Raw genomic sequence first — 23,822 nt, forward strand, 5'->3', positions numbered from 1 at the left:
AGGGCACAATGAGTGAGGTGAGTGAGGCCCTCATACCTTGGGTGCCACAAAACCGATTAAGATACTGTTCTATTATTTTTTTTTAATAAAAATTAGTACTTGGGGCACTTGGCTAGCTCAGTTGGTAGAGCATGTGACTCAATCTCGGGATCGCTTAGTTCAAGCCCCATGTTGGGCTTAGAGATTACTTAATAAAATATAAATTAGTACAAATTCCACTGTGAATACCAAAATTTTAAATAAAGACAGGGGTATTACTGATTTGTCTTTGTGCCTCAGGATCCATACGGCTTAGTAAAGCACTCTTTCAGCCCTCTCAATTAGAATGTGCATTTTATTTTAGCAAGAGCTGCAGGTGGTTAATACACGTTAAGATTTAAGCAGCACTGATCTAAAACTTGGCAGAAGATGCTCTCTTCTTTTAGCCAGTCTGTACCTCAGTCCCCTTTCTAGGTTTGGGGAAATCTCCCAGCTCATGGGTCTTGCCCTCCCCTCCCACCACCCCAGATGAAATGCCTGATACGTGCTTTGCTGTACTCTCTCATGGGCACGGAACCTGTTTCACTTGAAACTGGAAGAGACTCTGCATTTATCTCCCAATTCAACTCTGTGTGAAGTCTGGCAGTGGCGGGGAACGGTGTCTAGTGTTAGTAGAGCATTTAGAGCTTCAAGGACAGCAGCTTGTGTCTTCCCCAGGCCAAAGTCATGGTGATTTCAGGCATAATTGTTCCTGGCTGTAGAGCTCTAGCCCTGTCCCAATTCTCTAAGCTATTCAGTATTCTTTTTTAAAAATTCTTTTCTGCTTAGGGGCGCCTGGGTGGGTCAGTTGAGCATCTGCCTTCGGCTCAGGTCATGATCCCAGGGTCCTGGGATCGAGTCCCGCATCGGGCTCCCTGCTCAGTGGGGAGTCTGCTTCTCCCTCTCCCCCTCGCTCGTGCTCGCTCTCTCAAAATCCTAAAAAAAAAAATTCTCTTCTGCTTAAAATAGCCTAAGTTGATTTCTATAGCTTGCAGCTAAGAATTCTGGCATGTTTGATATTTGGGACTTTACTGAAGAATAAATGGACAAATGAAATTGATAACATAGTATCAATTTTCTAGTAGAGAGGAAGGGAAGGTAAACAATAGGAAACATTTTTGTTACTTTAAGTGCTTTAGCACAAGTGTCTGATGTAATATGCCCTAAATAGTTACTACTACCACTAGTGGCTAAATTCCTAATATCCTAGAAAAAAAAAAAAAACAACTGCTTTATTACCTGAACTAGATCATGAAATTTCAAAGAAAACTGAGACATCTGTCCATCGATTTGAGTAATTTAAGTGATGTGGGAAAGAACAACACGTAACTTCTGTTCCAGTAATCTTCACTACTACCACCCAAAACTTACTACCCTAATATACTACCCTAAAACTTAGTGGCTTGAAACAACTGCCATTTTATTATTTCTCAGGATCCTGTGAGTGAGGAATTAAACATCTGGCATCAGGATAGCCTGAAAAGCTGGGGGTTGGCTGGGATGCCGAAGGCAAATGTGTGTGGCTTCACCTGTCCCTGTGATCTGGCTTTCTCAGGTTTTATAGCACAGTGTCAGGGCCCCTCCCTTCCCACATGCCTTTCCATCTGGCCGCCAGATTTTAGGTGGCAGCTCAGGCATCCCATGAAAGCAGAAGCTGCCAGGACTTCTTAAAGCTTAGGCTCAGAAGTGACAATAGTGTCACCTCCACTGCACTCTATTGGCTAAAGCAAACCACGGACTAAGTCCAAGTACAAGAGAATGAGGATGCAGAAAGGGCATAGCTCCTGGGAGGAGGTACAGTTCACTAGGGGCAACTTCGTGCCAGGCAAATGCAGCTATGAGCAAAGTGCTCTGGGACTGGAGAAGCAGCTCCAGCCCCAAACCATACATATTATGAGAAATCAGGATACTTAAGAGTATATAGGGTTTTTTCCCTTCCTGGTTTTCTTTGTGTTCCCTTCCACCAAGCCAGTGAACAAAGAGACCTACAACCACAAAATCTAATAAATTGAGAAACAGAGGTACAAAAATATTCACTAACTTTTGTGTATCAAAAAATTGAAAAAAGAGGGTAAATCAACTTAAAACTCTACTATGAGAAGAGACAGATCTATAGATATAATACTGGTATTTTGTTCATTTAAAAATACTAAATAAGGAACCTAATTTGACAAAAAGATCCTACCTTTGAGAACCTTTTGTTACGAATCTCACTGTAAATAGGTAAATGGTGCATAACATCATGGACTAAGTTTTTAACCCACCAGGTATATTCTGATCTTCTTTTTCACAGAAGTCTTCTATGAAAAAGAAAAAAGAAAAAAAAAAAACCCAAAGTAGAATATCTGTAGCCTAATTCAAAGAAATTAAAAGAAAGTGGTACTAAATAAATTGATCTTTTTTGTCCTATAATACCTTTTAAAAGCATTTGTTGCTCCTACAGGAAGTAAAATATGATCATTCTCCAATAAAGACAAGTTTCTTAGGCAAAATATAATCTTTAATATAAAATAAGACTATCCAAATGCTCTATAATATTTTCAGATGTCTCAGATAATCCAATAAGGACTGAACTTGATTATATTTGATAGCCACCCAACAAATCCAGACAATAAACATAATTATTTCTGCATCCAATAAGAAGCATTGATTCCCAGACCACAGGAGAAGAGAAAACTTCCCCAGGAAGTTCATATACACTTTGCAATTGTCCACTCTTAGATTCCAAGATCCACAGTTTCCCATCAGTAGATGCTGCTGCCAGCAACATTTCATTGTTACCTTCTTGGTAATGGAAAGCAAACGGTGTTGCATACACCTGTGAAGTAGTTTCAAATTTCCACTGGAGGTGACCTTTCATATTACAACAGTAGATAAAGCAATCATGGGAACCAAAAAATATTTCTTGCTCTGATGCTGAGGCACATGGGGATGAAAAGATTGGTTCACTGGTAGAGAACTGCCAAACCTGAAGGATGATAAAGACAAAAATAATTCATTCATCTAATGTCAATTCTCCTGTATAGTGAAGCTCTGTTCTTAACACAAATGTAAGCGGTGAAGGCTACTGAACTACACAGGAAATAATGGCTTCTTCTGAAAAGCATTCTCAAATTAGACTTCTGTCCCAGGGGTAAAGTCTAGAACAAAATACAATGGAGTCTTATTACATGAGTCACTGCTATGCACAACAGAATGAAATAAAATTAATTTTGAACCCCATTCAAGGAGGAGCTACTACTATGTTTAGAGATGCAAAGTTCAAAGACAAAACTGCACTCAGTTTTCAATGTATCTAATTAAAAACTGTATCTTATTCTATTCTCCCAATTGTAAGGAAAAAGAAGTGGGCTGAAAGGAAGAGTTTCTGTGCAAAAATTGAAATGAAAAGTCTAAACAAAAAGCTAGGAGTTGTGGGTTTGCCCTGTGGATATAGACTATCTGCTTATTTTAAAGCTACCACAGACAAACCTGTCAGCCAATATTTTGAAGAAAAGACAAGGAGGCCTAAGTGAAGTGAAGACCATGTTTGCAAATGCACAGTAACAGCAGCATAAGAAAAACAAAATGAAGTCAGTGGACATCTTCACGAAATAGGATTTGTACTCCTAATTGTGTCCCTCACTTGGACAAAATCACTTTCATCTTTCTATGGTTCATCCAAAAAAAAAAAAAAAAAAAAGCCTCTTCTTCCTTCTTAGGAATCTAAGGTGAGAATATATTCAAACTATTTTATAAATAAAATAGTAAGTGAACTATTATAATAAAAGATTTCATCACAAAGTAATTGTCGCACAGCAAGAGGAAGTGCTAGGCTATGAGGGCTGAAAGTAGAATGAAAAGCACCAGAATCCACTTGGCCATGAATGGGCTAACTCAGGTTGGAACTTGTGCGCTCAAGACCACCAACCCCCCAGATCACACACCCAGCACCAGCTGTGCTAGCAGTGACCGTGGCCTGTGGATACACAAGTGGAGATGATGCTCCCAACAAAAAAGATCTCATGCTGCCCAGAAGACGCCTCCCTGCCGATCATGAAGTTGCAGATGGGACGTCCATTCAATGCAATTTGGGTTATGCAACCTATTTCCATTTTCATAGAAAAAGCAGGGGCTTCTTTAAATGTTCAAAACCTCAACAGAAGTTATAATAAAATTGGCTAAAAGCTGGTAAAGGTTTTAAAATTAGAGGAGGGCATGGCACAAGTAGAACAATGCTTGAGTAGACTCTTCAATCTACTATCCCATCATGCAAAAATTAAGAAACCCACTGTTTGACAGTTAAAATCAAACCAGTATTCAACACTGAGTTGAATGATGATGTTTATAAAATTTTACTTTAGTTGTCACCAACTATCATGACTTGGAAAAAGATACATAAAATAGAACCAGAAATTTTTCACCTGTTCTCCAAAGTGAGTAAAGCAGAGTAAATTCCCATCCACACAGCCAATACAAACATACTGCAGGCAACACCGTGGAGAAGAAAACAGTGGTTTTCCACAGGAATGTTTCCAAACTCTGTTCCCAGTAGCCTGCCATGGGCAAAAAGCAATTCACAGCATTTAAGTCATTCTACTAATCAATTACCCTTTATAAAACAAACTTATATATCTCCCAGAGGCAAAGCTATAAACATCAGAATAAGCTATAATGGTATGCTGATGTCATAAATGAAGCTAGTACATATACCCAGCTATAAAATTAGTGCTCTTTATGAGAGCTGAGATAAAAACTTACAATAAAACCAGGAAATAATTAGTATATAAGATCTATCCTCAAACCATTCTAAGTTCGAATATCATTGAGAAAATTCTGCCAACTTAAAAAACATAAAAGACACACACACACAGAACTTCTATTTTCTCATCTTTCTAGACTTCATGTCAATCATTTTTAATGAGTTCTGGTTCAGTAAGAGCTCGGCTATATCTAATTAAAAACTTTCAAATTGCAAAAATAAAACATTTAAAAAATAGATAATAAAATCAATACATATTTTATGCCTACAGGATTTATAGCCAATAAATGTCCTCCCAGTGTAGCCACATACAAATGTTGTGGAATCAGGCTCAAACAAGGGGAAGAAAAGACCGTTCCTCCACATTTTAACTTCCAAACACACTTCTTTTTCTGCAAATAAGAAAGCAAATTAATTGGTTTCTGTTGGTGGTTAATAAATCTACATGTCCTAATCCTCATGATACTACATTTAGTTAATGTAGCTTTTTATTCTTAGTATAAAAGTAATATAGGCTACTTGTAGAGATTCAAGTTAGTATAAAGAAGACAAGGTCCACCCAGAGACAACCACTGTTAATAGTTTAGCATTTTCCCTTTTGATCTTTTTGGGACATACACAATATAGTTGAGATCATTCTGAATATATACTTGGTATCTAATTTTTTTTTAAGATTTTATTTATTTGAGAGACAGAAAGAGAACAAGCAGGGAGGAGGAGCAGAGGGAGAGAGAGAAGCAAACTCCCCACTGAGCAGGGAGCCCAACGGTGGGGCTCAATCCCAGGACCCTGGGACCATGACCTGGCTGAAGGCAGACGCTTAACTGACTGAGCCATCCAGGCCCCCCTACTTGGTATCTACTTTAGCTCACTTATTTGGTAAAATTCTTCAGATATTACTTTAACGCATAATATCCCATTTGAAGATAAAATAATTTATCACTGAAAATTGTTTAGAACTAATTTCCTGGTATTATGAACAACTTAGGAATAGACATCTTGGTGTAAATACGTGTCCATGTCTCTGATTGGTTTGCCAGGATAGAAAAATTTTACTTAATCAAAGGATATGAGGGGCACCTGCATGGCTCAGTCAGTTAAGCGTCTGCCTTCGGCTCGGGTCATGATCTCAGGGTCTTGGGATCAGCCGGGAGCCTGCTTCTCCCTCTGCCCCTCCCCCTGGCTTGCACTGTCAAATAAATGAATAAAATCTAAAAAAAAAAGGGGGGGTATGAAAGTTACCTGTGGCCAATCTGTTTTCCTCAGAGGCTTCACTAGTTACAACCTCCCCCTACTCTCACCAGCATTTACCATACTATTCGGATCTAATACTATCTGTTTCTTCATTACATAGTTTTAAATTTTCATTCCTTTGATTATTAAAGGTATGAAACATTTAAATATATTTACTAGGCATTTCTTCTTTGGGGTCTTTTATGTTTATATCTCTTGTTTTTTTTCCATCTGGGTCTTTATAATTTGTTTTTGTTCTTTATTTCCATTTATTCTTATCAATTATTTTTAACCATCACATTTGCTTCAAATTATTTCCCCAACTTATCAGGTCTTACTGATATTTTCCTTTGTGACTCTTTTCTATTGTCAAGACAGTATTCTAAGTTCTTTATATTTAAGAACTCTGAGTAGCAAATTTATCTGTGAAAATCTGGTTAGGAAGTTAAAAATGTCTTCAGATATTAAGACTGTTAATTAACTCATTCTTCCCAGACCACAATGCTAAACTTAGGGAATAGTTAATATCTGCTCCCTTAGTCAAGAGCACCTGACAGTTTCACACTCTTCTAAGCTTATGATAAGAAACTGATGAGGTGAGTTCTTACATAAATGTCCAGTGCATATGCATGCTGGTCGTGAGATCCAATGTAAAGGAGTCCTGTGGTTGGATCCACGGTTGCGGAGCTTTTGACAGCATCCTCAGTAGGAAACATCCAGTATTTTTCTCCACTATTACTTTTCAGAACATAGACTAATCCATTATAACAGCCTGTTGGGAAACAAAATAGAAAAGATGAGATTTAAATATGTCACTGGAAAATAATTCTTTAGCCTAAATCATGACAATTTATATTTGATGCTCTTCACGTGTACATCTGTGTTCAGCTCAGATTTAAATTTCAGCAATGTAAAGCAGAAACCAAACAGTAACCACTTATAAAAAATACTTATAGTAGGTATACCTTATTTTGTTTAAAGTACCCTAAAGTGCTTCACTACTGAGAAAACACTCTCCACTGCAGTGGAGAGAGGCTTTGACAGACCCAGAATCAAATCTCTTCATGGCCATCCTGGGGAAATTACCCAGCATCACTGAGCCTCAGATTATTTTTCTGCGGCATGTGGATACATCTACTCCTTAATGCGATAATTAAGATAATATGGATAAGTACCCAGTGCATACAAGGTGTTCAAGAAATGCTAACGTTAACAATAGCCAGCCTTCACTGAGCTTTTACCTTGTGAAGTGTTCTAAGAATTTTACATCTATTAATTCATGGAATCCTCCCAGTGAGGCAAGTGCTATTATATTTGCATTTTACAGATGACAAAAGGAAGCACAGAGAGCTTAAGTTACTAGGGTAAAACTATCCAGCTGACGTGGCAGAGCGAGGACTGAATCCAAGAAGTCAAGCTCCAGAGCCCATGTACTTTACTACAGCAAGACTGCTTCTCCCAAACTTCTGCAATGAATGGGAGGCTAGGGCAGCAGTCCCTAACTCCGGGCAGCCAGAGTAACCCAGGGGGAAGCAGGAATGCTCAAAACCTACAAAGTGAAGATCACTCAAGTTCCCTGCAGTGCATGTAAATCAGGGGAAGTTGACTTTGGGCACTGGCCCACCATTCTCTCCTCGGCTCTGCCTATGCTTATTACCACAGCTGCTCCCTTAAGGCCCAATTCCAGAATAACTGTGGTGCTGTTTTCTTTCGAGCAGTTACTACTTAGTAGCAAGAAAGTGGTCTGCTTAGTGATGGTGAAGAGAAATGTCCTACACAGTGCAGTACCCCACGACTCAGCTGGGTAATGAAAAATTTCTTTCAGTTCAGTTCATTTCCAGAAGGAAATCTTTGTGACGTTGGGTTTGGCAAAAATTTCTTGGATAGAACATCAAAAGCATGGTCCATAAAAGAAAATAAATAACAAACTGGATTTCATTAAAATTAAGAACTTTGGGCGCCTGGGTGGCTCAATTGGTTAAGCAACTGCCTTCGGCTCAGGTCATGATCCTGGAGTCCCACATCGGGCTCCCTGCTCAGCGGGGAGTCTGCTTCTCCCTCTGACCCTCTTCCCTCTCGTGCTCTCTCTCATTCTCTCTCTCAAATAAATAAAATAAAATAAATTAAAAAAAATAAAAAATCTGGAAAAAAAAATAAAATTAAGAACTTCTCGGGTGCCTGGGTGGCTCAGTCGATAAGTGTCTGCCTTCAGCTCAGGTCGTGATCCCAGAGTCCTGGGATGGAGCCCTGCATCGGGCTCCCTGCTTGGCAGGAAGCCTGCTTCTCCCTCTCCCACTCTCCCTGCTTGTGTTCCCTCTCTCGCTGTCTCTCTGTCAAATAAATAAAAATAAAATCTTTAAAAAAAATTTTTTTTAATAAAATTAAGAACTTCTCTTCAAAAGACATGATGTTAACGAAAGAAAGGGGGGCGGGAAAAGCCACAGACTAGAAGAAAATATGCAAAACATCTATCTGATAAGGGACTTGTATCCAGAATACATAATATTCTCAGAACCCAATAAGAAAACAAACGTAACAAAAAACTAGGCAAAAAATCTGAAGAGACAGGTCATAGAGGATACACAGATGGCAATTAAGTTCATAAAAAGAAACATCATTAGTCACTAAGGAAATGCAAATTAAAACCATAATGAAATACCACACCATAACAATCTGAATGGCTAAAATAAAAATATTTTCAAATTCACCATGCCAGGTGTTAGCAAGGATGTGGAACGACCTCTCACATATTGATGGTGGTAATGCAAAGTGGATCAGTCAACTTGGAAAACATTTTGGGCATTTTTTACTAAAATTATGCTTACTGTATAATCTCCACCTCCTAAGTACTGACCCAAGTGAAAAACTTATATTCACACAAGATCCTATTCACAAATGCTACAGTAGTCTTATTCATAATTATCAAAAACTGGGGGGGAAAAAAAACTGGAAATAACCCACATGTGAATGGACAAAATATGGTATATCCACACAACAGAATACTTCCAGCAATAAAAAAAAAACCTCTTGGGGTGCCTAGGTGGCTCAGTCAGTGGGGCGTCCCATTCTTGATTTAGGCTCAGGTATTGATCTCAGGACTGTGAGACTGAGCCCCATGCCTGCCTCTCTACCATGCCCCCACCCCGGCTCACATGGGCTCTCTCTTGCTCAAAAAAAAACAAGCCTGTTGATACATGCAACAATATGGATGAATCCAAACACATATTAAGTAAAAGAAGCCAGACTCAAAAGCAAAAACTAGAAAAAGCAAAACTAGAGGGACAGAAAACAGATCAGCGGTTGCCTGGGGTTAGGAGTAGGAGGAGGGATGACTACAGAGTGACACAGAACCTTTTGAGTAATGAACTCTTGATTGTAGTAGTGCTTACGTGACAGTACACATCTGTCAAAACACAGAGCTATAAAGAGGGTAAGTTTTACTGTATGTAAATTATATCTTAATTTAAAAATGTTGGGGCACCTGGGTGGCTGAAGTCAGTTAAACCTCCGACTTTGGCTCAAGTCATGATCTCAGGTCCTGGGATAAAGCCCCAGGTCGGGCTTCCTGCTCAGCACGGAATCTGCATCTCCCTCTGCCCCTCCCCCTGCTCATGCTTGCTCTCCCTCTCAAATAAAGAAAATCTTAGAAAAAAATGTTTGAAGTACTAAGTGACCACCATGTGCCACAGGCCTTGACTCTTGGGCTACAAACAGTAACTTACATGAGCTGACTTTCAGGATGGGAATGACACGTGTGAGCACACGGATCACTAAAAGTTTCCTGTAGCATATGTTTCAAAATGTACATGGGCAAGAGGGAAGGATCAAACTCAGATTCAAGTAGACACCAGCTAGGATACCACAAGTAGGGAGACATACTCCTAACCGCTTTACACAAGATTCGATAAGCAGATAAAGTAAAACTTTATGTAGCAGAGGAAGTAAAGAGAATGGTAGTCAAGGAGAGGCATTACACCTGGACCCCACATTCTTAAAGTCACATACCTTAGTGAAACTGAGTAGCAGCTGGTAGCTAACACTTAATGAGTCAGTACCTTGCAACGTATCAAAGGATTCATAAGCAATGATCTCACTTCACCTTCTCCAAAGCTCAATGATGTATGTGGAATTTAAGAAACCAAACAAATGAGGGTGGCGGGGTGGGGGGTGGAGAGACAAACCAAGAAACAGACAGTTAACTCTAGAGAACAAACTAATGGTTGGGGTGAAACAGGTGATGGGGATTAAAGAAGACACTTGTCATGATAAGCACTGACTAATGTATAGAATTGCTGAGTCACTATATTGTACACCTGAAACTAATGTAACACTATGTTAACCATACTGGAATTAAAATAAGAAACTAAAAAAAAAAGAAAGCTCTATGATGATTGTAGTGGTTTTAAAATCTGTCCACAAATTCTCTGATACTCTTCCTTTCAAGAGCTGGAGGCTAAATTCCCCTCCCCTTGAGTATAGGCCAGGCTCAATGATGTGCTTCTAATGAACAGAAGCAAAAATGATGGTACGCAACTTTGGAGACTAAGGCATAAAAGTACTGCATTCCTCCTCTCCCCCTCCCTCCACCTCTCAGAGCACTCACTCTGAGGGAAGTTAGCTGCCAGGTTGTAAGGACACTCAAGGTTGTGAGGCCCACATGACAACAAAGTCTGGAAAGCTTCCGGTCCCAGCTCGAACCAGCTCGGAACTGAAGCCTTCTGCTGGCCACAGTATGAGTCAGCTGTCCTGGAAGTAGATTTTCTAGCCCAAGTCAAGCCTTCAGATGACTGCAGCCACATGGGAAACCCTGAACCAGGACTTCCAGCTAAGCTGCTCCTTTCTGACCTCAGAAACTGGTACGTGTTTGTTACTTAATCTAAACCATTAGGTTTTGGGACAATTTACGGTGCAACATGTTTTATTTATTATACCCATATACTCATAAGAACACATGAGGTCCTAAGAGGTTTCAGCAACTTGTCAAAGTTCACAGAGCTGAGAAAAGTTTTAGAGCTAGGCTCAAATCCAGAGACTAGGACCCAAGGCCCACACTGTGAGTTAGCATGTGGGTAACCATTATTTTTTTTTTTTTAAAGACTTTATTTATTTGACAGAGAGAGAGCCGGAGAGGGAACACAAACAGGGGGAGCAGGAGAGGGAGAAGCAGGCTTCCTACAGAACAGGGAGCCTGACGCGGGGCTCAATCCCAGCACCCCGGAATCATGACCTGAGCCGAAGGCAAACACTTAACGACTAAGCCACCCAGGCGCCCCAACCATTACTCTTTAACAACCACCAAACCCACCATACATAAGTTTTTAAATTTAATTTGCTTGTACTAGCATTATCATATGGTAATTAAGTTTAACTCTATAAACCTCAAATTCAGAAACTTACCTACTACAATAAAGTTTCCACACTTAGATACACACGCTGAGGATTCAATTCGATCTCCCAAAATCTGTTCCCATTTCACCTTCCCAGAGTGAAGGTCAATTGCCATCATTCTGTGAGAATGGGAGCCAATGTACACAGTTGTGGATGACTTATCAATAGCGGGGATTACAACTAGAGGTGAAGCATCCACGCATTTGCCTGTGTCTGACTTCCATCTCACGTGTAGCTCCATTTTCTTGGCTGCTGTTACACATGTTCCCTCTTCAGAAACTTCTGCAACATGGGATGGATCTTTTGACTTGCCAGTAAGAGCTGGAGGATTTAAGCTTTTCACATTTTGAATATTAGTCTGTGAAATTAATTCAGAAGAATGAGCTGAAGAGCAAAGTCCTAACTTAGTTAAAAATTTAGTATTCAGTGACAAAATCTGACTCCCTCTGCTCACTGCAGTAAAAGCAGTTAGCTCGTTGTCACAACTTAATGTCATAACAGATTTCTGATGTAAAGATTTTCCACTGGTTTCTTCTTGATTAATGTTGCTGAATTTTCTTTTTGTGGCATAATTCTTGCTAAATACCAGATCTTCATCTGAAAACACTGTTTGAAGGACGTGATTGTAAATCTCTAAAATGGAACTGCTTAGAATAATTTCCAGAAGCCCAGGTACTGATGTGCCAACTAGTTTCTCAATCTCATTGAGGAGCCGTATGGACTTTAAGGAATCTCCACCACTATTTAAAAAGAGTGACTCATCAGGAACCTTCAAAGGATCTTCTGAGAGATTCAGAATAGACTATAGATGAGAAAAGGGAGAAATACGGTGAAGTAAAGGACTAAAACCAAAACAATTCAACCAATTTATAGGTAATATATACAGCATAGTACTTACATTAATGATATGAACAAGATACACAAAATAAATATTTTGATAATTAAAATAAACTTTAAAGGTATTTTCTTTTTAGTAAAGGAGACGATCACTATGCTACCAATTTTGTCACAAACTCACTCTAAAACTACAAGTAATATTTCCCTTTAGAGCACTTTTCCTACCCATAAAATAGCAAGTGGAATTATAAAAATATGATTTACTAATTATAAACTCCACAAAATACTAATATCTGATATTTCTATAATATGGGAACAGTATTTATATTCATTCGCTTCACTAAATCAAAATTATATTCCAAGAATCTAAGAATGAAGTGAGACTTATCAAGCTATCCTTTACTTTCAAACAAGACTATACAATTACATCCTCTCTTCAGAACCTTCAGAAAGCTCCACATTTTATCTAAGAAAAACTGTACTGACCTATGGTTGTAATATATACGTATTTCAAAATAAATTTTTTTATTTTTTTAAAGATTATTTGAGAGAGAGAAAGAGAGAGAGAGAACATGGGGGGAGGAGCAAAGGGAGAGGGAGAAGCAGGCTCCCCGCCGAGCAGGAAGCCCAATAGGGGACTCAATCCCAGGACCCCTGGATCACAACCTGAGCCAAAGGCAGACACTTAACCGACTGAGCCACCCAAGCGCCCCTCCAAATAAATTTTTTAAATTGTTTGCTATACATATTTCTATATATGCAAACAGTCCCCAACTTAAAATGATTTGACTTAAGTTGTTGTTGTTGAAGTAGGCTCCATACCCAGTGTAGAGCCCAATGCAGGGCTTGAATTGATGACCCTGAGATCAAGACCTGAGCCTAAATCAAGAGTCAGATGCTTAGCACCCCTTAAGATTTTTTAACTTCACAATGGTGTGAAAACAATATGCATTCAATGGAAACTGTACTTCAAATTCTGATCTTTTCCCAGTCAAGCAACATAGATCTCCTGATGCTGGGCAGGAACAGCCAGCCACAGCTCCCAGTCAGCCACGTGATCACAAGAGTAAACAACTGATATACTTGTAACCATTCTGTACCTACACAACCATTCTGTTTTTCACTTTCAGTACAGTATTCAATAAATTACCTGAGATATTCAACAATTTATTATAAAATAGGCTTTGTGTCAGATGTTTTTGCCCAACTGTAAGCTAATATAAGTGTTCTGAGCACATTTAAGGTAGGCTAGGCTAAGCTACAATGTTCGGTAGTTGTATTACATGCATTTTGACTATGAAATTTTCAACTTACAATGGGTTTATCCAGATGTAATCCCATTTTAAATTGAGGAAGATCTGTTGTTACTGCAAGTTCCTCAGGAATAATGACATAAGCCCTTATATCACAGATTGTAGTAAAGCAATATTTGGCCATTTTTCTCAACTCTGACAAGCACCGTACTCCACTGCCCCATTGGGGAAAAGTTATGTCAAGATGGGTCTTGTCTACCTGTGCCTTTTATGTCTACCTCACTTATTTTTGTTTGTTTTTTAAAGATTTTATTTATTTATTTGTCAGAGAGAGAGAGAGTGAGTGAAGAGAGCAGGGACAGCAGGCAGAGGGAGAAGCAGGCTCCCCACTGAGCAGGAAGCCTGATGTGGGGCTCGATCCTGGGACCCTGGGGTCATGACCTGAGCCGAAGGCAGAGGCTTAACCGACGGAGTCACCCAGGCATCCCTGTCTACCTCACTTCTAATAAATTTCTTTATGGGGAGCTTAATTTTACAGTAGAGAACCTAATCCTATTTTAATACAAATTGAAAAAACAACGGTATATTACTTAACATTACTTAACATTTGGGCATCAATAACATTCTTAGAAAACACTATCAGCCATATTAGGATGTTAATAGTCCCAAAAGATATAACATAACTTCTTTATAACAAATTTGTATCTTAAAAGTTATACCTTCCACAAATACTGTAATTTTCCCCAGAGTTCCTCTTTTCCATTGAGTTTGCACTCAGACTTCAAGTTTAAATAGTTTAAATATATCTTGTTTAACTCTGAAACATCAATTTTGCCTAAAAAGAGAAATTATTTTAAAATTTCAGTTCAAACCCTTTCTATCTTCATTAGTCATAAGAATCCACACATTTTTCAGTGTAAAAGTTTGAAATCTTATAGTTTGTGAAAGATAATCAATTCTAAAGAATGTAAGCCCACGCTACCAAGAATGTAATGGGTAGTAAGAAAGAGCTAATGTTTACTTTATTTAAAGAGTTAAAAAATGGTCCTACTAACTGAACAATTACTGCATTTTGATGTAAATATTAAATAAAGATGAAACTGGGAAGGCAATATGGTTATTAAGAACATTATGTTTTAAAATCAAAAAGTCTTAGAATTTCAACTCTACCATTAACCAGCGATTTTGTGAAAATTACTTAACCTCTTTAAGCCTTATTTTCCATATCTGTAAATGGGAATTATATTACCTACTCACAGGATTTTCTAGAGATAAAATGAGTTAATTATACAAAGCACTTAATAGAGGTCTACCACAATATATGCTAATATTACTTAGAATAATAAGGATTTAAAAGGCCTTTAAACTAGTTATGGATTAGTATTCATTTGGCACTGAAACATATCTGCTTCAAATGATTTTACCATGAGATGTAAATGGTAGAGAATCAATCAACAAAAGTTCATCTGGAATTGCATGACTTGGAAGATGCTTCTGCAGTTCTTTAAAGATGTATTCCTTTACTAAATCATTTTTGGACACCAAGAACAGAATTAATTTTTCCTGATTATACCATGTAACTGCACAAGACTCCACTTGCTGAAGTCCTTCAGCAACCTATGAGAGAAATTATCCCAGTTTGTCAGAGGACATTTAAAAGCAAACTTCATAAATGCTCAAACTTCTCATGTCTGAAATCAACACAGTCAAATTAAAATGTAAAATAACTAGACACTTAAAGAAAAAAAAATCAACTGCTACTACTGCTATTAGCAGCACACTGGGTTCTTCATGTTTTTCAAAAATAATTGCTCCCAGAGCAAAGTAAACCATTATTTTCACAGTTATCAAAATCCATTCTGTCACTTACTTAAAAAACAACTCTTTCTTCATGCTGGGAATAAGGGCACACTGAATAACCCACACCTATTATTGTAATCCATCATTAATACAAAAAATCTTAGGTTTAAATAACGTTAATAGAGAATGCTGGCACAGAAAACTGGTAGAGGCTACCTCTAAAACCTACATATGTAGTAGACACTTAGTATTTAAATAGTTCTACCTGTTGCACAAGTTCAATGTTAAGACGTTTGCCATGTCGTTTGATCTGACTGTCCTTTCGTCCCAAGAAAAACATCTGTCCATCTTTCACCATCACCAAGTCTCCTGTGGCTCGCATCATGCCAAGTGGTACTGTCATTTCATCATCAAGAAAACATACTCTGTTTCTGCCACCTTCACAAGATATAAACACCAGTGTAATAAAAAAAAAAAAATCCACGGAAAATATATTAAAAACCATCAAATCAAGAACATCTTCAAAAGTTCAGTTACTAAGTTTCACATTTTGAATATTTATAAGGAAAGGGGGCAGCACACTTTTAATGTTACCTGGTAAAATTAAATACAATAACCTCAGTAAAATAAATAAAACAAGATTTCTAAAAACATATGTGTGATTAAAAAAATTTAGAATACTGATTATAGAGAATTTTGGCTATAAATATAAAGATCCAACTTGCAATTTTTACATTACTTTTATATTTTCCCTAAGGGTATCAAACATTGTTATCTGAAATAATTATGGTAACATATTAAATGTTTCATGACTGTGAGAATGAAATTTAAAAATTATCATCATTGAAAAGAATACCAGACATAAGACAAACTGATCAAAGAATAAAATTAAACAGATTATTTTCTTGGGGGGAGAAAAAAAAGATATTCCCAATCAACAAAGGTAAAACCACCTAAAAATACTTGGCCACGACCTTCCTGAATTGTGAAACCATTAGTATCTCTGACTTCAACTACTGTTCCAAGCAGTGGAAATCCCAGTGGTACCGGCAATTCAGATCTATGAAAACACAACAACCCAAACCACATTTAAATTTTTCATTTGAATAGGAGATTTTCCAATGTATTTAAATCACATCATACCAAATAAAGAAAAAAAGTTTTGGTTATGTTATAATTCAAAGACTGCCAAGAGGAAAAGGTTAGGTGGAAAGGTTATTATAGGTTATTTATTTTTCTTTAGTCACAAAAAAGTTATAGCAGGATCTGTAGCACCAGTTATAAGAAAGGTTTTGGATCCCCAGCTTAAAGTTTTAGATAAAACAGGGGCGCCTGGGTTGCTCAAATTAGTTAAGCGACTGACTCGATTTCGGCTCAGGTCATGATCTCAGGGTTGAGAGATTGAGCTCCGTGCTGGGCATGGAGCCTGCTTAAGATTCTCTCTCTCCGGGGGCACCCGGGTGGCTCAGGTCATGATCCTGGAGTCCTGGGACTAAGCCCCACATTGGGCTCGCTGCTCAGTGGGAAGCCTGTTTCTCTTTCTCCCTCTGCCCACCACCCCTCGTGCTCTCTCTCTTGCTCGATTTCTCTCTCAAATAAATCTTTAAAAAAAAAAAAAAGATTCTCTCTCCCTCTCCCTGTGCCCTCCCCCACCCTCCCTCTAAAAATATTTAAAAAATAAAAATTCTAGGGGCGCCTGGGTGGCTCAGTCGTTGGGTGTCTGCCTTCGGCTCAGGTCATGATCCCAGGACCCTGGGATCGAGCCCCGCATCGGGCTCCCTGCTCCATGGGAAGCCTGCTTCTCCCTCTCCCACTCCCCCTGCTTGTGTTCCCTCTCTCGTTGTCTCTGTCAAATAAAAACAGGGTCTTTGAAAAAAAAAAAATTCTAGGTAAAATAGTGTTTCTAAAATTATTACTGCAGTGCCTATCAAAAACATTATTAGTGTTAATGTTAAGACACTGGAAAAATACAGTTTCTCTCTAGTCTATTTAGTAATTAAAACCCTTACTTCAAAGTAGAATTAAGAAACTGCTCTGGAATCCTGTAAAAAGTTGCCCAACTTGATACCTCTGTGATACCATAAACATTAAATATTTGTGTTTTATTGTCTATTCCTCTCCAGCTTTTGAGAAGAGTCAATGATGGAAATGCTTCACCACCAAGGGCTAATACTCGAAGAGAAGTACTGGCTGATAAAACGGTTGACTTGATAAGCTGAGATCCAAATCTTCTAAGCAAAGTTGGTGTTGCCTGTGAATATATTAAAGATAATTTATTTCCCTTCACTTCTTTAAAAAAGTAAATACTGTAATAATTAGTTCAAAGCTTAACACTGGGCACCCACATGGAAATTAAGGAGGTATTTATAAAATTATAAATCATTTTGGAAATCTCCTGAAGCAGCATTACCTTCTTAATGTGTATATCAATTTTGCTTTAGCAAAAAACTTAAGAAAAATATTAGTTATGCTTCATTGGATAGTTCAGACAAGACGGTTTAAAAATAAAAAGGACAAAATATATAAAATCAGTTCATACTTCCTTTTCCATTACCTCTATGTAGAAAAAAGTATATAAAGGATTAAAAAAATGTTTCTAAAAATATGAAAAAAGATGTTTAAAAACAGCTTTAGTGAGGTATAACTGACATAAAATAAACTGAACATATTTAAAGCCTACAATATAATTGAGATACAGATATACAGATGTATCAGTGAAACTATCACCATAATCCAAATAATGAATATATTCTTCAGCCCTAAAATTACCACTGTAACGCTCCCCTTCGACTGGACCCCTTTTCCAGACAACCACTGATCTCTTTCCTAATGATCAGCTGGCATTTTCTAGAATTATATGAAAATGGAATCACACATCATGTATTGTTTTGACGTGACTTCTTTCACTCCATATAAATATTTTGTGATACACCTATGTTGTATTTATCAATTCCCTTTTTGTCTCAGTTCAGGCTGACATAACAAAATACCACAGACTAGGTAGGTTACAAACAATAGAAATTTACTCTCACAGTTCCGGAGGCTTTAAGTCCAAGATCAGGGTGCCATCATGGTCCGGTTCTGGTAAAAGCCCTCTTTCAAGGTTACAGGCTGCCAACTTGTATACTCACATGGTGGAAGGGGCTAGGGAGCTCTGTAGGGTCTCTTTTCCAAGAGCACTAATTCCTTTCATGAGGGCTCCACCCTCATGACCTAAAAACTCCCCAGGGCCACACCTCCTAATACTATTAGGTTGTTCATTAGGGTTTTAACAAATGAATGGGGGAGGCGCAGACACTCAAGACCATGGGGTTCTTTATTGTTGAGTAGTAGTCCATCGAACAGATCAGGACTAGCATTTACATTTCCATACAAAATTTAGGAACAATTTATCAATTTCTACCCCAAAAAGCCTACTAGGATTTTGATAGGAACCATGTTTATAGATCTTGACAACATTGAGACTTCAATCCATAAACATTTAATGTCTCTTCATTTATTGAACTCTTTAACTTCTATCAGTAACGTGTTGGTTTTTTTTTTCCTTTTTGCACTGCCTGGACCAACCAGAGTAATGATGAAGAGAAGTGACAAAAGCAAACATCCTTGTCTTGTTTACAATCTTAGGGCAAAAGTATGTAGTCTGTCTTTCACCAAACAGGATGTTAGCTGTAGTTTTTTGCAGATGCCCTTCATCACACTGGGGAAGTTCTATTCCTACTTAAGGTTTTTTCCTTCATCACACGTGTTGGATTTTGCCAAATACTTCTGCATCTATTTATACTAAATAATGAACAAAAAGCATAATTATCAGTGGATTTTTGGATGTTAAACCAAATGTGTCTTCCTGGAATAAATGCCACTTGGTCACATTTTAAGTTTACTGAAAAATGTTTTGTGGTTGAGAATATGATCTATCCTAGAAAATGTTCAATGTGCTTGCAAAGAATGCATATTCTGCATTTACTGGATATTGTGTTCTATAAACGGAATTTGGCTGAAAATGTTGTTCAAGTCTTCTATATGTTCTGATTTCTGTCCAGTTTTTCATTCAACTGTTAAAAGTGGGGTATTAAAATTTTGAACTACTGGGTTGCCTAGTTCTCATTTCAATCCTGTCCATTTTGCTTCATGTATTTGGAACCTCCATTTTTAGGTGGATATACATTTATAATTGTTACATCTTGATACAACATACCTCTTTATGTACTGACCATTTTATTATGAAATGTTCTTGTTGCTTTTTTGCTTGTTTCTTTGTTACTAACTAGCCTGGATTAAATCTGTAAGATCTGTCTTCCTGGTGATGTGTAGCCACTAATGTCATTGTTCAGTTGTTCTTTTAAATATGTTTTTTCTAAATTCATTTGAGAGAACACGAGTGGGGGGGTTGGGGGGGAGGGAAGCAGACTCCCCGATGAGCAAGAAGCCCAATGTGGGACTCGATCCCAGGACCCTGAGATCATAACCTGAGCCACCCACGTGCTCCTTAAATATATATTCTTTTCATTTTTAAGTCTCACTTCCTACGAGTCACCCTGTGTCTGCATAGCCCAGTAGTCGAGCAACGACTGGACAGACTGTCCACAGAGATGGATTTGTGTGTATAGATAGATGAGCTCAAAGTTTAGGTCATTTTCAAGCCCAATCCAGCTTTTATTTTCCATGGGTCCTTTTGTGTCTCTAATGTACATGCACATACCCTCAAGGTCAGCCAGGAATGTGCTTGGGCCCTCTGGTCTGATTCACAAGTGCAGCCTTACCCAGAATGTGCTTTCCCCGTGACCACAACCTCAAACCAGTGGCGTTTTTGGCCCTCCATGCCGGCCTGCTTCAACATTTCCACAGACAGTGCTTTTGGGCATGGACATAACCTAACATTCCAAACTGAATAATCTCCCTTATGAGCAAGAGGCCCTGACAGAAAAGTCTGTTTTGACTGTGCTGGGGGAAGCAGGGAGAGCAGCTTAGTCTAGAATGCCACGAATTCCATTTTTATGCAAAACACAACAATTTTTAAAGACAAACACTTTTCAGGTAGTTGTAGGCCTTTGGTTGATTTCCAAAGTGTTGACGTAGTCGCCTTTGTCAATTTTCTCCAGCTTTATAGTTGCTTTCTATCAGGGAGAGGATCTGCCAATCTCTTTACTTGACCATAGAAAATTTCCATGTGAATCAAGATTTTTAAATGGTTTCTTTCAATAAAAGCTAGAAGCAGCTCTAATGGACAACTTGAATTTTAATTCAAAAAGATTAAAGTCTTGGTTTGTCAAAATATTTAAGTAATAGGATGGTCCTACATCCCAGTACAAACTTACTATCCCAGATTCCTGTCTAGGAATTTAGCCCCTCCATTCACTCTCAAGATTCTGGGTTTTTTTTGGTAATAAATTATAATGGCCACCCTACTTATAAGGCATCCTAAATCAAGTAAACTTTCTACCAAGTTTTATCATAAGGAAAATCTCTTATCAAAATGAAATGTTCTAGGCATGCCTGGGTAGCTCAGTTGCTTGGTCATCTGACTCTTGGTTTCATCTCAGGTCGTGATCTCAGGGTCCTGAGTTAAGAGTTCTGCGTTGAGCTTAGTTATCAGCACAGAGTCTGCTTGTCCCTCTCCTTCGGCTCCTCCCCCTACGTGCACGTGATCGCTTGTTCTCATTCTCTCTCATAAATAAAATCTTAAAAAAAAAAATGTTCTGGCCTAATTTCTGGTGCTAATTATTTCAACATTGAACTCTACAAATGAATGCACAGCTATGAATATTCAGCACAATAAAGCATAGTAACACTCTTCAGATACTCAAACTGAAATAAAATTTAGTGGCAGAATACTAGTCAATATGCTTTGTTACCAAATCATCCGAGGCACAGAAAAATAGGGCTTAGTAAATAACAGATAAAACAGGGAATGTTAAGGTTCCTTCCAAAATTTCTAAGGAAAATTTCACATAAAACTGAACATTATTATGCTGACATTTTGGTAGCTAGCAACCTGAGATTTCATGCTAATTAAATGGTTTCACTTTTATTTTAAAGATTTTATTTATTTGACAGAGAGACACAGTGAGAGAGGGAACACAAGCAGCGGGAGAGAGAGAGAAGCAGGCTTCCCGCGGAGCAGGGAGCCCGATGCGGGGCTTGATCCCAGGACCTGGGATCATGACCTGAGCTGAAGGCAGACCCTTAACGACTGAGCCACCCAGGCGCCCTTAAATGGCTTCACTTTTAAAGGGCATCAAGTTTAATATAACTTTGCTACCCAAAGTATTAAAAAAAAAAAAAAAAGCTCAAATATATTTTAGGTTTGTAAAAAGCCAAAAAGGTCCTTATTCCTTATTCCTGAAACAAAGTCAGTCTTTAATTTCCTCAAAAGCTTAGTCCATTTCACTTTGGGGCCTTTCTCCCCCACAGTAAATCAAGATGTTCTTTTTTAATTTTTAAAACCTTAATAAAGGAGCACCTGGGTGGCTCAGTCGGTTAAGTGTCTGCCTTCAGCTCAGGTCATGATCCCAGGATCCTGGGATCCAGCCCCGCATCAGGCTCCTTACTCAGTGGGGAGCCTGCTTCTCCCTCTGCCTGCCACTCCCCCTGCTTGTGCTCTCTCACAAAATCTTTAAAAAATAATAAAATAAAACTTTAATAAAGCATGTACTGTCTTCTAACCTGTTAAGATCCTTGCTTAATATCCATTTAGGGGGCGCCTGGGTGGCTCAGTTGGTTAACCATCTGCCTTGGGCTCAGGTCAAGATCCCGGAGTCCCAGGATGGAGCCCTGAATCAGGCTCCCTGCTCAGTGAGGAGTCTGCTTCTCCCTCTGTCCCTCACCCGTCACTCTCCCTCGCTCTCAAACACAATCTTAAAATATACCTAATTAGGTTTTTAGGTAACATTATTATTCGTAAATAAAATCTATACAGGAAACTTTTTTAAGTATAGAATATCTATTATATGGGCAAAAAGGCAAAAATCCTTGATGACTTATATATCATTTGATAAGAAATTTGACTTTGGAAGGAAAAGATGAACCCTAACAACAAATGCCTCACTATGAGACATAAGAGACCTAACAATACTGAATCCATCTTAGCACTCCATCTTGTTCATGTGGGCAGTCTAATGAGATCTTGTTCACATCGGTGGCTAGGGTTACAAGACCTTTGGAGATTAATATATGTAGCTTAGCAATGCCCACTGAGGCCAGGATAGGGGGAGGGGGAGGCTTGCTTCGGCCCTCCATAAATTTGTTCAAGATAACACATTCTCTCCCCTTTCTGAGGCAGGGACGGTGCCACAAGATCTAATTAAAGATTGGCTGTCAGGTACATGTAGACCCTTTGATCTTACTATAGTGCCTTCCCCTACATGTCCCTTTGGTCTATAAAATCTGTAGAGTAAGGTCTGGTCTTTGCAGAGAATAGCTGCACCCCTCCACATCATCATCCATCCATCCCTCCCTGTCAGTATGTTACCATGCATAAAACTATGTAAACTGTATGGAGTTGCCCGCTTCATTTTTTTCATCTCAAAGTCCCTTCTCAGTTTGGAGGATACTTTACAGTTCCTCCTCCCCAAACTTCTAAAAAGACAAGACGTGCCTAATACAGAGGAAAGTATAGCCTGTCAGCTTGTGTACTTTTCTTCCTTCCTCAAACCCAAAATTTGGGGGTGCCTGGGTGGCACAGTCAGTTAAGTGTCCAGCTCAGTTTTGACTCAGGTTGTGATCTCACAATCATGAGCTAGAGCCCCAGGTTGGGTTCTGCGCTCAGCAAGGAGTTGGCTTCAGATTCCCTTTCCCTCTCCTTCTACCCCTCCTACTCATGCTTGTGCTTCTCTCAAATAAATCAATCTTTAAAAACAAAAATAACTCAAATTTGATCTGCTGATAATACTCCAAATTAAGTATTGTGAATTAAATAAAATCATCATGAAATTATATGCACAACTTGCTGTGTTCTAGGATCTGAGTTAGTAAACGTATATCCGTTTCGCAAAGATTTAGGACCCCAAAAAGGTTAAAACCCACTACTAGAGTAAATTTATCTGAGACTGTGCTAAAACATTAAGCAAGGGGAGCGGATTTAAAGAGAAAGAACTCATTGACTTGACACAGAAAGTCTCCTTTCCTTTAGTAACTATCTCTCAAATCTGCTAAGGTACTTTGCAAATGTTTCCTGAAAATTATACTCCTTGAATTTTGTAGGAAAATAAATTATATTAAAGTCTTGTCTAGGGTGCCTGGGTGGCTCAGTTGGTTAAGCGACTGCCTTCGGCTCAGGTCATGATCCTGGAGTCCCAGGATTGAGTCCCGCATCAGGCTTCCTGCTCAGCGAGGAACCTGCTTCTCCCTCTGGCCCTCCCCCCTCTCATGTGCTCTCTCTCTCTCTCATTCTCTCTCTCTCAAAATACATAAATCGGGCGCCTGGGTGGCTCAGTTGGTTAAGCGACTGCCTTCGGCTCAGGTCATGATCCTGGAGTCCCGGGATCGAGTCCCGCATCGGGCTCCCTGCTCAGCGGGGAGTCTGCTTCTCCCTCTGACCCTCCCCCTCTCAT

General features: G+C 38.7%; 1 protein-coding gene across 6 annotated transcripts in view; it reads right to left on the reverse strand.

The window, feature by feature from the left end:
• AASDH (aminoadipate-semialdehyde dehydrogenase) overlaps positions 1–23,822 on the reverse strand; it is a 39,636-nt gene that overhangs the window by 1,696 nt on the left and 14,118 nt on the right. For 4 of the 6 annotated variants that reach the window (XM_073891723.1, XM_025887055.2, XM_073891724.1 and 1 more), the window contains 10 exons: positions 17,280–17,521; positions 16,224–16,330; positions 15,536–15,708; positions 14,895–15,087; positions 14,190–14,305; positions 11,390–12,182; positions 6,601–6,764; positions 5,029–5,151; positions 4,422–4,553; positions 2,497–2,986 (listed from right to left, as the gene is read on the reverse strand). In XM_073891723.1, coding sequence (XP_073747824.1) covers positions 2,597–2,986; positions 4,422–4,553; positions 5,029–5,151; positions 6,601–6,764; positions 11,390–12,182; positions 14,190–14,305; positions 14,895–15,087; positions 15,536–15,708; positions 16,224–16,330; positions 17,280–17,521 — 2,433 coding nt within the window. In that variant the 3' untranslated portion in view covers positions 2,497–2,596. Of the gene's footprint in view, positions 1–2,203; positions 2,319–2,496; positions 2,987–4,421; positions 4,554–5,028; positions 5,152–6,600; positions 6,765–11,389; positions 12,183–14,189; positions 14,306–14,894; positions 15,088–15,535; positions 15,709–16,223; positions 16,331–17,279; positions 17,522–23,822 lie in introns of those variants that run through there. The other 2 variants (XM_073891726.1, XM_073891725.1) reach the window with 2 other exon arrangements.

The sequence above is a fragment of the Callorhinus ursinus genome, unplaced genomic scaffold (genome assembly GCF_003265705.2).
Source record: "Callorhinus ursinus isolate GAN/ISIS: 27379988/994484 unplaced genomic scaffold, GSC_fseal_2.0 scaffold4, whole genome shotgun sequence".
Lineage (NCBI taxonomy): Eukaryota > Metazoa > Chordata > Mammalia > Carnivora > Otariidae > Callorhinus > Callorhinus ursinus.